The 14,518-nt window shown below is 33.1% G+C and overlaps 2 protein-coding genes, 1 long non-coding RNA gene and 1 pseudogene across 4 annotated transcripts; all 4 read left to right on the forward strand.

Annotated features, from left to right (window-relative positions):
• The first annotated feature begins 793 nt into the window (after positions 1 to 793).
• On the forward strand, positions 794 to 2,380 carry LOC114262185 (uncharacterized). The gene is made up of 3 exons (XR_014356255.1): positions 794 to 1,130; positions 1,233 to 1,456; positions 1,899 to 2,380. It is a non-coding gene; the product is annotated as an uncharacterized LOC114262185 (long non-coding RNA).
• Positions 2,381 to 3,896: 1,516 nt separating this feature from the next.
• Positions 3,897 to 6,512, forward strand: LOC145813670 (NADPH--cytochrome P450 reductase 1-like; annotated as a pseudogene). Its single transcript, XR_014356880.1, has 7 exons — positions 3,897 to 4,017; positions 4,708 to 4,844; positions 5,269 to 5,434; positions 5,533 to 5,632; positions 5,867 to 6,022; positions 6,090 to 6,173; positions 6,242 to 6,512. The product of XR_014356880.1 is annotated as an NADPH--cytochrome P450 reductase 1-like (transcript).
• A 1,120-nt stretch (positions 6,513 to 7,632) lies between these two features.
• On the forward strand, positions 7,633 to 12,072 carry LOC145813401 (uncharacterized). The gene is made up of 3 exons (XM_082908725.1): positions 7,633 to 7,986; positions 10,722 to 11,107; positions 11,184 to 12,072. The coding sequence occupies exon 3, from the start codon at positions 11,298 to 11,300 to the stop codon at positions 11,706 to 11,708; it is 411 nt and encodes a 136-aa protein (XP_082764851.1). The 5' UTR covers positions 7,633 to 7,986; positions 10,722 to 11,107; positions 11,184 to 11,297; the 3' UTR covers positions 11,709 to 12,072.
• LOC145813049 (uncharacterized) lies at positions 9,127 to 11,240 on the forward strand. Its single transcript, XM_082908311.1, has 5 exons — positions 9,127 to 9,654; positions 9,744 to 9,969; positions 10,067 to 10,456; positions 10,722 to 11,107; positions 11,184 to 11,240. The coding sequence occupies exons 1-5, from the start codon at positions 9,127 to 9,129 to the stop codon at positions 11,238 to 11,240; spliced, it is 1,587 nt and encodes a 528-aa protein (XP_082764437.1).
• Positions 12,073 to 14,518: the final 2,446 nt, after the last annotated feature.

The following is a 14,518-nucleotide window of genomic DNA, read 5'->3' on the forward strand; positions in this document are numbered from 1 at the left end:
TCACGCACCAATTCAGGCTAGGTTAGACTAGTTAAGTGATAAAATTGACTGATCAGTTAGGTTGTTTGTTAAAATTTATTAATTCTATATAATTTTGTACGAGTTCCTACTAATTGAAATAAAAATATAGCAGGAACTCATATAAAATTATATGGAATTAATAAATTTTAACCAACAGCCTAACATCAGTTAATTTTATCATCTAACCAATCCAATCCAACTCACTCACCTTATCAAACCACACAAGCTGAGTTGGTGCGAGATATCTAATTTTTGACACATCCTTACACATAACCATCCTTTTAAAAAAAATAAATAACCAAACCAATACAGCCCAACAAATAAATAGAAAAAAATGTCTAACGATTGGTACTTTCCAGAAAGATGAAAGGTGACACCACATTATGAAAAGAATGTCAACAATCCAAAAGGTAATCAAATTTGCCAATGAACAAATACAAAATTACCAATAGTTTATCTCAAACTACCATTATTTAGTGCATTGAGAAAATAATGTATAAACTTCATAAACAGTGCACAGTGTACAACAATTGTAGTACTGTATGTTTTTCAATTAATGTATGCTAGGCATATCACTACAAAAAAAGTTGCTTATGGTGGCGCTTCTATCAAGACGCTTTTAAAAACGTTGGGATACATTTCAATGGCAGACACAAAGAGTGATATCACCTAAATTAATAGGATGCCCTTTTGATTGTCTCAATGAGACAAGTCTATTTTAACTTCACAGAGGCTTAACCATATCTATTCAAACATTTCCAAATGGCTCTCTCTCTCTCTCTCTCTCTCTAAAGTGGTTCTCTCTCACTAGCCCTAATTAAGGAGCTGTGGATGCAACCAGCAATGTAGACTTCTTGGAGTTTATAGATCTACAGAGAGATTGATGCTTCTAATCTCAATGATTTCTTGTTCAATCTGGATCTTGATTTCAATTTGTGCACTAGGGCTTAGGATTTAATATTTTCCTTCGAGATTTTTCGATTTCCCTTCGAGATTTTTCAATTTCCCTTAATCTTTACCGATCTAGGTCTTCGTTTTTCATGGATTCAGGTATCCAATCGCTCGTGATTTGGAGTTGCTGAGTTCACTTGAGATATGGAGCTTTCATGGTAACAATCTTGTATTTGATTTACTAGTTTTCATATATGTTCAAATTTATTATTGAAAATTATTGTATTTACATTTGATTAGGGTTTTGATTTTCATTATAGGGCTTGTTATTCATCGAGTCTGATCTAGACTTGCTGTGAGTGAACTCAAGATTCAGAGGTTTTCATCACTACATAGTAACGATCTGGATCTGTGTTCCATTTAAATAAACTCTTGCTTAGGTTTCGATTTTCATCAGCGATCTAGGTTCTCATCTCTTCCATAAACGATGGCTCGAGCTTGGTTTGGATGATTTGGATCTGATCTAGGGTTATGTTTCTCTCAGGTATGGTTGTTTTATATTTTTTAGTTCTCAGGTATTCAGGTTCAATAGTTTTGATCTATAGTTGTATTTGATTCAAATAGATTTTCTTGTTTGTTCCACAATAGGCAGCTAAGAAATTTTCAATGTTTTTCTCTTCCTTTTTCTCTATTCTTCTCTTTATTTGATGATCTCACTACATATGTGTGTTTATATAGTTTTATATGTTTATGTAAGACATCTTTGAAGAACATTAATCATCATTGGTTTTGTTGTGTTTTCTTAAACAAGGATTAGTGCTTAGATTGACGACCGGTTTTGTGCCAAAGATAAGATGTTTAACAGATTATTAGCAAGATAGATTATTATTAATTTCAGATATGTTTTTGCTTATGTTCTATGATTGTCTAAGGTTAGGGTGGGATGACAAAAGGAATTTTATTGATTTATACATGGTCATTCACAGATTTGCTTGTGTAATGCAAGTGGCATCTACTGAAATATGCAGAGTTGAAGATGGACCTGAATAGAACAGAGAGGCATATACTGAAGGAGATGGGTTTCATTTGCCATGTTGAACATCCTCATAAATTTATATCAAACTATCTTGCAGCCCTTGAGACATCCCCAGAACTGAGACAAGAAGCTTGGAATCTTGCAAATGACAAGTAGCTCTGAATTAATAATATAATTTTTTTTGTAGCTATTTCAGTGTCATTTAATCTGGTAGCTTTTAATGTAGAACTTAAACTCAACCCCATTAAATTTGTGAAAATAATGCCAAACCATAGGTCTGTTCTTAGGCTAATGCTCCCAACTACCATGGATAGTGGTCAGTTTTTTACAATGTGTAATTTGATATGCTTATTTATTCGTCTCTATCTATGTAGTTCTGTTTTGATTTTGACCCCAGCTTTGTATAAAAAACACTTTTTATCTGTTTGTTGACATACTATCACCTTTTTAGAGTAAATTATGTTAATTAATTTGTTTTTCCATTGAGGTTTTTGGACAGATAGAGACACATGATTAGAGACATTGGTACAAACACCACCAAAATTTATGACAGCTGGTTGGGAGCAGATCTAAAGCATTGAAGTGCTACCAAAATGTGGATGGGCAGCCCATAGTAATGCAGACAAGTAATTACATAGTGATCATGTTTAATAATTAGGATTTGGTTGATTATGTAACGTGTCAATAACAATGTAAGAGTTAGATAAATAAATGATAGGACACTGTGTGTGATAAATAAAGAAAGAGGGTGATGGCGATTGTAGTTGCAGACTAGACTACTATATACACAAGAACTTATGTGTGCATATCTATCTTATCTGTAGATATGTGATGATGGTACTGGACATCTATAACATAGATATGCATTGGTAAAAATGTTGTGAAAATCACATGTTTTGCTTTGTTTTTGTTTTTGTTTTTTTTTTTCCCAATGTCCAAGGTTGTTTGCTAGATTCCTTTCGTGTATTCACATTTTTTCCTCGTAACTGAAAAGGTAAAGTTTTCTCCATAATATACATGGTTTAGCAGTTTATTTTTTTTATCATTAATGATGATTCTAGATGGTATGCTCTGTTTTTCTTTTTTTTCTTTTCTAAATTTTATTTTTTTGAATGTAATTTTTGTATGCTGATGATGACCTCAGTAGCAATGTGCAGAATGAACAGTGGGAGATTAAGCCAATGGTTACAAATACTAGTTTTGTTGAGTAGAAAAAATAAGAAGATTATTTGGCTGAATGATTGTAATAGGTTCAGTTGAGTAGAGGTTATACTTGTATTATTGTCCTTGTGTATGCCAATTAGTTTTGTTGCTGAAATAACTCCCTTCTCTGTTTACTATATCTTTTACAGTCTTTGTTTCCTTACCTTTCTTTCTTTCTTTATGCATTGTGCAGTTATTTATATACATGTCTGTCTATATGTGTGTACGTACCTTTATATAATGATGTATCACTGTTGTACTTTCTTTTATCCGCCATTTACACACAGGTTTTGTGCTCCATTTACACACAGGTTTTGTTATTTGCAGATAAGCCATCATAACTTCTTTTCTTTGCAATTATATGCCATTTTTAAAACATAATAAAAAGAAGTCCAAAATTGCAACTTGCAAGCTTAGTCACTATGAGCATTTGTGATTTTAAAATTTATTTTGGGAATATAGAAACCTCTAGAGTCAATCAATACAGTCAGGCTATGTTCTCCAATACGTTCTCATTGTTCAAGGTTAATGCTCTGATTTTAATATTTAGTCTTGTTAAGTGAGCTTTTTGGGCAGTGAAGCCTTAAGAGGCAATCATGATTGCTTACTGTTGGATTTCTCATTCAGGTGCAAAAAATGTCATCAATGCTTGCCAAGAGTGCAAAGTCAAGCGACTAATTGACAACAGTTCCGCAACACAAGTTTCTCATTTCAGTTTATTTTTTTCCTGTTTTAAATTTTAGTTAGATTTATGGAAAAGGAGAAAATTCTTTTATGATAATTTGCAGGCATTTTCATCACAAATCTTGAGCCAGTGAAGTTCTGGGATTTGTCTCTCGCATATTGGACGACCTAGGTTACCAGAGGTAATGAATTGATTGTTTAATGTGTTGTTTTTCCAGACTGGGGGGTGGGTGCGGATTGTTTGGGGAATAAACTCTGTTGTAAGAGAATTTGCATTGTGACGATGATTTTGAAAGCTGCCCATGCATTTTGGAATTTATATTCACATGGTTGTTGGATTTTTAAATATGCTATCACCTTCCCTGTTAATTTTTTATTTTATTTTATGTATTTTTGTAATTGAACCAACCATCAATGTGTCTTGATTTCCCTATTAAACTTTCTTTTTTCTTCTGTGGGAACCCTTCTTCCTCTGTCTTTCTATTTGTTATTATTATTATTTATTTTTAAAATGTTGTTCTTAGTATTATTATTTTATTAGCTGGAGGTCCTTTCATATACAAGCTAATATCGCATCTATGTGGGTTAAACTGCTCAATGGACGATGTTATGCGGTCTCAATCATTGTTTGACTCAATATTTGCATAGCTTTTAAAGATTGTGCCTAATTGCTTGTAACACATAAGCAACATTTTTATATTTGTCTACTGTTGCTCTTCTGACTAGCCATTTCCTTTTTGAAAAATGCCATCATGCTAGAATATTTACTGAAGCAATGACAAATCCATATTGACCTCATTTTTCTTTTTGAATGATTATGATGGTTTTCTCATATTGCTCCCTGAACTTAATTTCCCCTCTTCTGTTTACAGACCCATGATAAAACTTCCAGCTACATTGGTCTGGTATACTGTTTTGCTTGTTAAATGGATGCATGCAAAAATGGCCTCCACAAAGCTTAACAGTTCTGCATCATTGCATGGTGTTGTTCGATTAGCATTGCGCACAAGTACGTTTAACTGCTCTGCAGCTCAAAAACATATTGGATACTCACCAGTTGTCTCCTTGGAAGTAGGTTTCTTAGTTGGGTAGCTCACCAGTTGTATCATTGTATTATGGTAACATATTCGATTACCATTGTATTATGTGAACTCTCATTAACCTACTTCCAAGGAGACAACTGGTGAGTATCATTGTATTATGGTAACATATTCGATTACCATTGTATTTTTTTGATAAATTGTGGTGTCTTACATCTCTATAAACTGTTGAATGTTACCATTGTATTTAGTCCTAACCATGCATGCTATTGCCTTCTGTTTGAAACATGCGTTGTAATAATATTTTAGTCCTAGTTTCTTGTAATTTCTGTTACCATAGGCAAATATACATGTTTACTGCACTATTTGCATAGCTACTTTGGCCCGAGTTAGATCAGTTGCTTAAGGATGATGACAGTTCAACTGTTGCAACTCCTTACACTGCTGCTGTGTTGGAATATCGTGTGGTATATCATGACAGCACAGATGCATCAATATTGGACAAGAGCATGAGTATGTCAAATGGTCATGCTGTTCATGATGCACAACATCCATGCAGGTACCAAAAGAATGTTTTAAATCCTGAATTTTTCTATTGCCAGTTAATTTTATGCTTTTGTTTCTGCAACCTAACAAATATTTTATCTTGGAATTAAGGTCTAATGTAGCTGTGAAAAAGGAGCTTCATACGGCTGCCTCTGATCGATCTTGCACCCATCTGGAATTTGACATTGCTGGAACTGGACTTGCGTAAGTCGCAATTCTAATTCACTTAATTATGGATGTATATTTGGAATAAGGTGATGACAAATTCTGTCGACTTACTACTATTATTTATTTTTGGTAAGCAAATTGTCAATTGGATTTTGCTTTAGCTTTAAATGGAAAATGTCTGCTCTATAAATTTAAAACAAATTGGATTAGAAAAAGCATGCATTTAATGATGAATCAACTTTGTTCATTTATCTTTCTTCACTTCCTTTGTCCACAGATATGAAACTATGTCGGCGTGTACTGTGAGAATGTGATTGACATTGTGGAGGAAGCTCAAAGGTTAATGGATTTATCACCATATACAAATTTCTCCATTCACACAGATAAATCAACTTTGTTCATTTATCTTTCTTCACTTCCTTTGTTTAGTTGTGTGTTGCTCATAATATTATATATGTGAACTCTCATTAACTAATTTGTTAAATGTATGTGTTTTCCAGTCTGCATTACTTGCCCTGGCAGCTCATGCTTCTGATCCAAGTGAAGCCGAGCGATTGAGGCATCTTGCATCTCCTGCTGGAAAGGTTTGCAATTTTTTAGTTCAGAGTTTTCATAATAAAGTGGTTTTTAACGCTATCTTTCCTATCTACAGGATGAATATACACAATAGGTAGTTGCAAGTCAGCGAAGCCTTCTTGAGATTATGGCAGAATTCTCATCAACCAAGCCTCCACTTGGTGTTTTCTTCGCATCAGTTGCCCCATGCTTGCAGCCTAGATATTACTCAATTTCATCCTCAAGGTGAATAATACCACAGCCTAGATATTACTCAATTCCAATCTACTAAGCCTTCTTGAGATTTTGGGTCAGTTGCTAGTAGTCCTGATTCAAATGAAGTGAGAGAGGGGGAGGGAATCCCTAATTTGGAACATGAAAGAGAGACTGAGTCTTTTAGAGAAGTTCACTTGGGGAAGAAGTTGAATGAAGAGATGAAGAACTCGGGAGGGCACTTCCTCCAGGGAAGTGCGATCACAGAAATAGAGCAGTGAGGGCAGTTCAAGAACAGTGCCACTACAAAGACAGAGTAGTGAGGGCAGCTCATGGTCAGTGCCATTACAAAACAGAGTGGTGAGGGCAGTTCAAGGTCAGTGCCATTGCAAAACAATGAGGGGACTTCAAGAGAAGTACCAGAAGAACAATACTATGAGGCAACACATTCTGTTGATGTGAAAGAGGATAAAGGAAGTTCTGATACAATCTCACGTGAATTGGCATGACTAAAAATAAAAAAATGGTACACCCAGCTTACATATTTTTTTCTTTTATTTTTTGGGTTGCGTTTGTTGTTTGATTTTGGTTTAGAAATAGTCATGTAATGTTTGCTTAAATTTAGTCAATATATTAAAATAGCAGTAAAGTTTTATCCATATTATTATTATTTTTAAGCTTTATTACAGTTATGTTTTTTAGTTAAATCTAACAAAATTAGCACAATTTAAAAATAAAAAAAAAATAAAAAAAGAATCTATAATGGCGTTTTTCCAAAACGCCACTACAGTGTCAACAGTCATTTTAAAAAATAGGAAAAATCTATCGCGGCGTTTTTTGAACGTCGCTAAATGTCGGATGACGTCATTTTTACCATAGCTACCACATTTGGCGGCGTTTTTTAAAACGCCGCCTATACTAATTCTAGCGACGTTTTTAAAGCGTCATAATGCTATAGCGACGGCCGCATCTTCGACGTTTAGAACAAAACGTCACAAAAAGAATTAGCGGCGTTTTTTACACTAATAGCGGCGTTTTTTAAACGCCACTAAATGTAAAATTTCCAGCAGTGTATACACAGTCAATGCAAAACGGAATAAATAAATAAATTGAAAGAAACAAATATTTTAATCTTTAAAAATGTGTCATATAGCAAAGAGACCATAATTTTCCATTTGGTAGCCAAGAAAATGGACGAGAATGAAAGAAATTAAACTACAACTCCCGGATTTATCAACATCAGGACACCAAATTAATCAAAACCCAACTCTCCTTAGGCCCTGTTCGTTTGCAGGATATGAAGATTGGAATTGGATATTATATTCAATGGGACCCGCATATCCCATGTTTGCAAATTTTGTTTGAAGGGGATATAATATACCTTCGGATTGTATATCCTCCAAATTTGGAGGATATACAATCCCAGCCCCCCCTGTTATATCATATCCCCTCGTCTGGGATATGAGTTAAAAAGTCCAATACACCCTCGTCTATCTTATATACACAGACTAGGGCTCAGAAAATATATGCAGCTCATATACATCCAGCAGAAGAGAAAAAGGCTCTGGTTTACATCGTGTAGATCTGCTAAATTTTGTGACTGATTTCCGTTGGCAAGACTTCATTCCGGTGATTATCATCTTTTCCCTCTACCTTGCTTTCTTCTTTTTTTTTTTGATTTTCTGGTTTTAGGTTTTGTTTGTACGATTTTTAACAAAAATCGATTGGAATAAACCCACTATTTTTTGGAACAAAAATCGTAAAGAAGAGAGCTAAAAACTTGTGAAAGTTTCAATCTAAATTGATTTTTGGAACTTTGATTTCTAAACCCACTGATTTCTAAACCCACTGATTTCTAAATTTATTTTTGGAACTTTGATTTCTAAACCCACTGAGATAACAGAAAGTTTTTAAACTGATTTGTAAACCCACTGATTTGGAACTTTTGAAACTTTTTGGCACTTTTTGGAATAAACCCACTGTTTTTTGGAACTTTTTGTTCAATCTAAAGAGGGCTTTGTTTGTTTTGTAATCAAATTCGAGGGCTTTGTTTGTTTTGTAAACCTACTGAAATAACAGAAGAGGGCTTTGTTTGTTTTGTAATCAAATTCGATTCAATTAGTAAAAACTTGTCTCTGTGTCATTGTTTTATTGGAACCAGATTTATATCTCTGTTTTATTTATTTATTTATTTATTTGGGGCTTTGATTCAAGCAATAAAAATTTATTTGTTTTGTATGTAAAGTCTAGGAATTTGATTGAATCAAACTCTTGACATTAAAAAAAAATAAATAATCTATGAAGAGTTTGATTTTTTTACATAATTAGATTTTTATATATTGGAAAAGATAGTTTAAAGATAATCTGATTTTATATCTAGATTTTATATAATCAATAAATAAAGTTAGTTTACATAATCAGATTTAGTTTACATAATTAGTTTATATCCAGATTATAAAAATAAATAGTTTATATCCAGATTATAAAAATAAATAAAGTTAGTTTACATAATCAGATTTTATATCCAGTGAGTTGGGAAAGTTAGTTTACATAATAAGTTTACATAATAAATAATCTGATTTTATATATTGGGAAAGTTAGTTTACATAATAAGTTAGTTTACCCACTGATTTTTGATTGAATCCGATTTTATTTTACATAATCTGATTGTTTACATGGAGCTGTTGTGAATAATAGTTAGCATTGATTTAGTTATCTATTTGATTGCTTTAGTTATTTAATTTACTTATGCACTATTTCTTTTCATAGATGGCAAGTAATAAAGGGTTTGATGGTAGGAGGGACCTCATTAAGGCTTATGTTGCCCTGCAACATATTGTATCATCCATGAATTATACTTGTGGAGTTTATATAGTCGTTTTGCATGCTGCACTGGAAAGATTTGAGGCTATGAGAAAAATAAGTAGAAATCCTAATCCTTTCAAACAACAACTTGACCACCTAAATAAGTTGGTCAGAGATAATGACATAGATTGCCATGAACAACTACGAATGAATATGCATACATTTTTGCGGTTATGTAGGCTTATCAGAACAAAGGGTGTGTCAGATTCAAAATATGTTGTGTTAGAGGAAACGGTTGCTATGTTCTTGACTGTGCTTGGGCACCACCATAAAAATCAAAATATCAAATTTAATTTTATGAGGTTTGGTCAAATAGTTAGTAAGTATTTCAATGATGTCCTTAAGGCTGTGCTTCGACTGCAAGGTGTCTTACTAAAGACACCTGAGCTAATAACTGCTGGGTGCACTGATGATAGGTGGAGGTGGTTTCAGGTAAAAGCTAGTTTTAGTAATTCTTCATGTTTGATAAAAGATATAATATTCATAATAAGTAATAATTTATTTTTGGTAATTTTTGGTAGAATTGTTTTGGTGCACTTGATAGCACCTATGTTAGAGTGCTAGCTCCTGCAGTAGATAAAGCAAGGTATAGATCAAGAAATGGTGAAATTGCGACTAATGTCTTGGGTGTTTGCTCCCATGACATGCAGTTCATATATGTCTTACCTGGATGGGAAGGTTCCACTTCAGATTCTAGAGTACTTAGAGATGCCATAAGTAGACCAAATGGGTTGAGAGTGCCAACGGGTACAACTGCATTTCACAATATCTTTACTATGTACAACCTTTGGACTTGTACTTAAATTATGTGATTATGTAATTATATAATCCTACATTATTACAGGTTCCTACTATCTAGTTGATGCGGGCTATACTAATGGGGAGGGCTTTTTAGCACCTTATAGAGGACAACGTTACCACTTGTCCACTTGGAGGGAAGGGGGTGCCCCAACTAATCCAGAGGAGTTCTTCAATATGAAGCACTCCGCGGCTTGTAACATAATAGAGAGATGTTTTGGTCTTCTAAAGCTTAGATGGGCAATATTAAGAACATATTCCTATTTTCCAATCAAGACCCAATGTCGAATTATCACAGCTTGTTGTCTTCTACACAATCTCATCAAACGTGAGATGCCTATGGATCCATTGGAGGTAGGCTTAAATGACACATTGCCAAATAATCAAGAAATAGGGGACGAGTACATTGACACAATTGAGGGATCTAACCAATGGAGTAATTGGAGGGACACTCTAGCTAACCAAATGTATAATGAGTGGTTAGCTAATAGGATGTAAAATTAAGTACTATTTTCATTGGATGTAAATGTTTTTTAATACTTATGTTATGTAGTGAGTTGGAGACTTGTAACTTAATAGGATGATGTAGACATGTAACTTATTTTATGTTTCAGTTATTTGTTGAAGACATAACTTAATAGGAGTGTTTGTTTGGTTGTCTTAATAAAATTATTGTTCTGTTAAAAATGGTTGCATGTTAGGTATGGATGACACAACTGTTACTAGTGGATGTCGAAAAAAAGGTAAAGGAAAGGCAACTGCTTCCTCATCAAGAGGTCGTAGACTGTGGACTCCGAAAGAGTGTGATGTGTTGATCCGAGCCATGAGGGATCTGTTCAGTGAAAAATGGAAGGCTGACAATGGTCAGTTCAAGTGTGGATTTTACTCTGAATTGGAGAAGCTTATCATATTGGCTTTTCCTGGAACTGATCTTCGTGCATCCCCTCATATCGAGTCAAAGATCAAATTTTGGAGAAGACAATACAATTTGCTTACTAACATGCTTCGCTTGAGTGGCTTTGGGTGGGATGACTCTAAGAAGATGATTTTGGTCGACAGTGGCCAAGTTTGGCAAAACTATGTCAAGGTAAAAAACTTACCTTAACCATTTTGCATTATTTATTAACTAGGAATATAAATTTTGAAAAAATGTTGTTTTGTAGAGGGAGCCAGATGCCAAGGGCATGAGAAATGTACCTTTTATTTACTACGAGGATTAGGTAATTCTCTTTGGCAAGGATAGAGCCACTAGAGTCTTGGCTGAAGGACTTGCTGACATGGTTGATGCCTTAGAAAAAGAGGACCAAACTACAGAGGAGTGTTACACTCCAATTGTTGATCTGCCTGATTGTTCCTTATCAGCATCTGGGACTCCATGCAACCAAGGTGGCTCAGGCACAACTTCTAAGAAAAGAGCTAGGGAAGCTGAAGGTATTGCAAAGGGTCTTGTTGATATGGCTGTTGAGTTTGGTTCCTTCTTCAAGAAAACCAACACTACCATGGAAGAAATTGCTCATAGGATTGGGTATGCCCAAGACTTGTCTCAAGCTAGGAAGTTGGTTAATGGGGAACTAGCCAAGTTGCAACTGAGCACGAATGACAGGTTGAGAGCAGCTACCCTTATTGTGAAGGATGCTGAAAGGGTTGATTTGTTATTTAGCTTGCCTGAAGAAGAAAAAATGGAATGAGTATATTTGTTGTTGGCTGGGTGTGTTTAAGTGTGTTTGCTGTAGGCTAATGACATATATCTATCTATATATTATAATATTAGTATTGCTATTCCTCCTCAGGCACATGTGTAGTGCCTATTTTGCATAGTAATTAGGAGGATTAGAAATATTTTGACAGACTAACTGGTTTACATCCCCTAGAAATGGCTTTTGTACCTAGTTTCAATCTAATTGTTAGGGTTGTAAGTAAGCTGAAGTATGCTTAATATTAGTATTGCTTAATTTTGTTGGAATGATGCTTAATATATTAAGTTGAAGGTTATCTATTGTAAAAAAATGTTATCATTTACTTAGAATGAATGAAGGTTATTTTTAATTATAATGGCTTGGATTATTTTATAAGAATAATGATCTGTGATGAATAAATGAATAAAGATGTTTTTTTTTTTCATTTAATGATTATTTTGTAAGATAAAATTTTTTAGAATGAATATTAGTTTTTTTTGGGGGGGGTAAAATTATTGAATTTAATATAATATAAATTTTTTTATCAGTGGACATTAGTTTAATATAATTTTTTTTTTTTGTTTTGAAAAATTATTGAATTTAATACGAATATTTAATTTGTTCAAATAAAAAATAATATGAATTTTTAATTTGTTGATTTACATTAGTTTTTCCTAATTTGAACAATTTGGTTTTGATGGACATAAGGGCAATATGGGTATTTAAAATATATTATGAGGGTAATTTTGGAAATTACTTGTTTATATTCCACAATATATTTTATAAAACAAATATGGATAACATATATCCGGTCTTATATACCATGTCAACAAACATGATTTGGTGAATATACTATCCAATATATATATATTCTATTCATTATATATCCTGACTATATTTCACATCATATTATATCCTCTGTTTTATATCCGGTGAAACAAAAAGGGCCTTAGTCTCTAAGGAAGATTATTCAACTCCCAAATTGAGAGTTAAATTTTAACATTTTTTCTCTTCACAAAACCCAAAAGAATACAACATGGCTTTGACATTTCATCCTAAAATGAAAAAGTTTTAAGAAATGATGTTCGATTGAACACTGTCGAACAAACCAAACACGTTCAGCTAAATAATCTCGAACAAACTGTATAAATGTTCGATTGAACATCGTCGAACAACCCACAAATGTTCGGCAGATAATTGTTGAAAAAAATGGCAATCGTTCAGATATAGGGTGTCGTTTTTCAACATTTTGCTTGGCACTGATATGACGAATGGTTCAGGTTTGTAGGGTTTTTTTTCCCCTACTTGTGTTTTTTCCTAGGGTTTTCTCTCTAAAACCCCCTTTATCGAGGATTTTTTTCCCGAAATACACCAAAAAAAGAAAATGTATTGGGGAGTCGGAGAAGACTTAATATGGAAGAAGAGATGCAATGGTCTTGATAAGATATGGAGTCGGAGGTTACCTGATATGTTGTGGGATAGATTTTCGACAAATCCAGGAGTATAAACTTCAATTTAGACAACTTTATTCTCAGTTTCTATCGAACCCAATTTTCTTGGATTGGAAATTACGCTCAATGGGTTTCGAATTAGTTCAATCAATTTCACCGTCAATGATAAAGGGGGAGGGACTGTGTTCTTCACTGTTAATGAAGAGGGACCGTTGTCATTCTTCACTATTCATGGAGAGGGTGTACAAATAAGGTTGGTGTGCATAACTCGGTGATGATATTATAAATAGAGATAAATTTAATATTAAGTAGGGGGTTGAAAGAAATATTATTAAAATTGAATTTTTTAAGTGTGAGTTTAAAGAAATGGGAGGTCTAAAAAATAAAAGAAGGTATTAATAGCAACACTTTTACTAAATATTCTATAAAATACTCGTGTGGATGTGAGACTTATGTGAATCCCTTGTGATGTGGTCTAACATCCATATAAGTATTTTAGTAAAATATTTGATAATTAGTAGGCAAGTTTGGGGAGTCTAGCATATTTAATATTTTATAATGAGTAGACAAGTTTTAGTAGAGTATTTAATATGGAATTTCTAGCATTTAAAAAAAAAAATTCTATTTTAGTGAAAAAATTAAAAAGCCTTTAAAAAAAAAAAAAAGTTAACTCTTCTCTTTATTTTTTTATAAGTATTTTTATAAAAAAAAATTAAATAATTAATTAAAATAATTAATTTTCAAAACAGCCCTTATGAAAAACTTTTTCACTCCCCTTGGGTTTTGAGCGAATCATAGGACTAGAATTCAAGTTTTTTTCTTTTTTTGGTGCACATAAAGTTGTAGTATGGAGGAGGGAGAATCTTTCATATGGTAACGTATATGTTGATAAAAAAATTTAATGAAAAACATTATTAGAATCTTCACTTGACCGCCATCGGTGAGATAAAAATTCCTCGAGTGTTGAACGGTTGAGGTTTTCTAACGCCTAAATCAGTATTTCAATATTATGAAAATATTTAATAGACAAATTGTAAATAACAAAGAACGGACCCTCAATTTATGGATGTGTGACTTATTTATAATAGCTAGTGTCTTATCTAGTAATTAGTTTGAGTGCTTCAAAAATCCTATCACAAACAATCTCCGATTATTTAGGACTTTCATATCGATAAGATTTCATCTCTTGTTTTACATAACATAAAACATTAATATATAGTGTTTGATAAGAATTTGACAATTTTTCTTTCCAACTCACATAGTTATTGTAATTATTTTTATTCCCCGCCAATAAGACTTGAATCTATGTGGGTGTTTGGAAAGTGAGTTTTTTTGTAAGTTCTTTTAATTGTAGGATATTATTGAAGAAAA

This window comes from Camellia sinensis, chromosome 15, assembly GCF_055761805.1.
Source record: "Camellia sinensis isolate YWXY chromosome 15, ASM5576180v1, whole genome shotgun sequence".
Taxonomy (NCBI): Eukaryota; Viridiplantae; Streptophyta; class Magnoliopsida; order Ericales; family Theaceae; genus Camellia; species Camellia sinensis.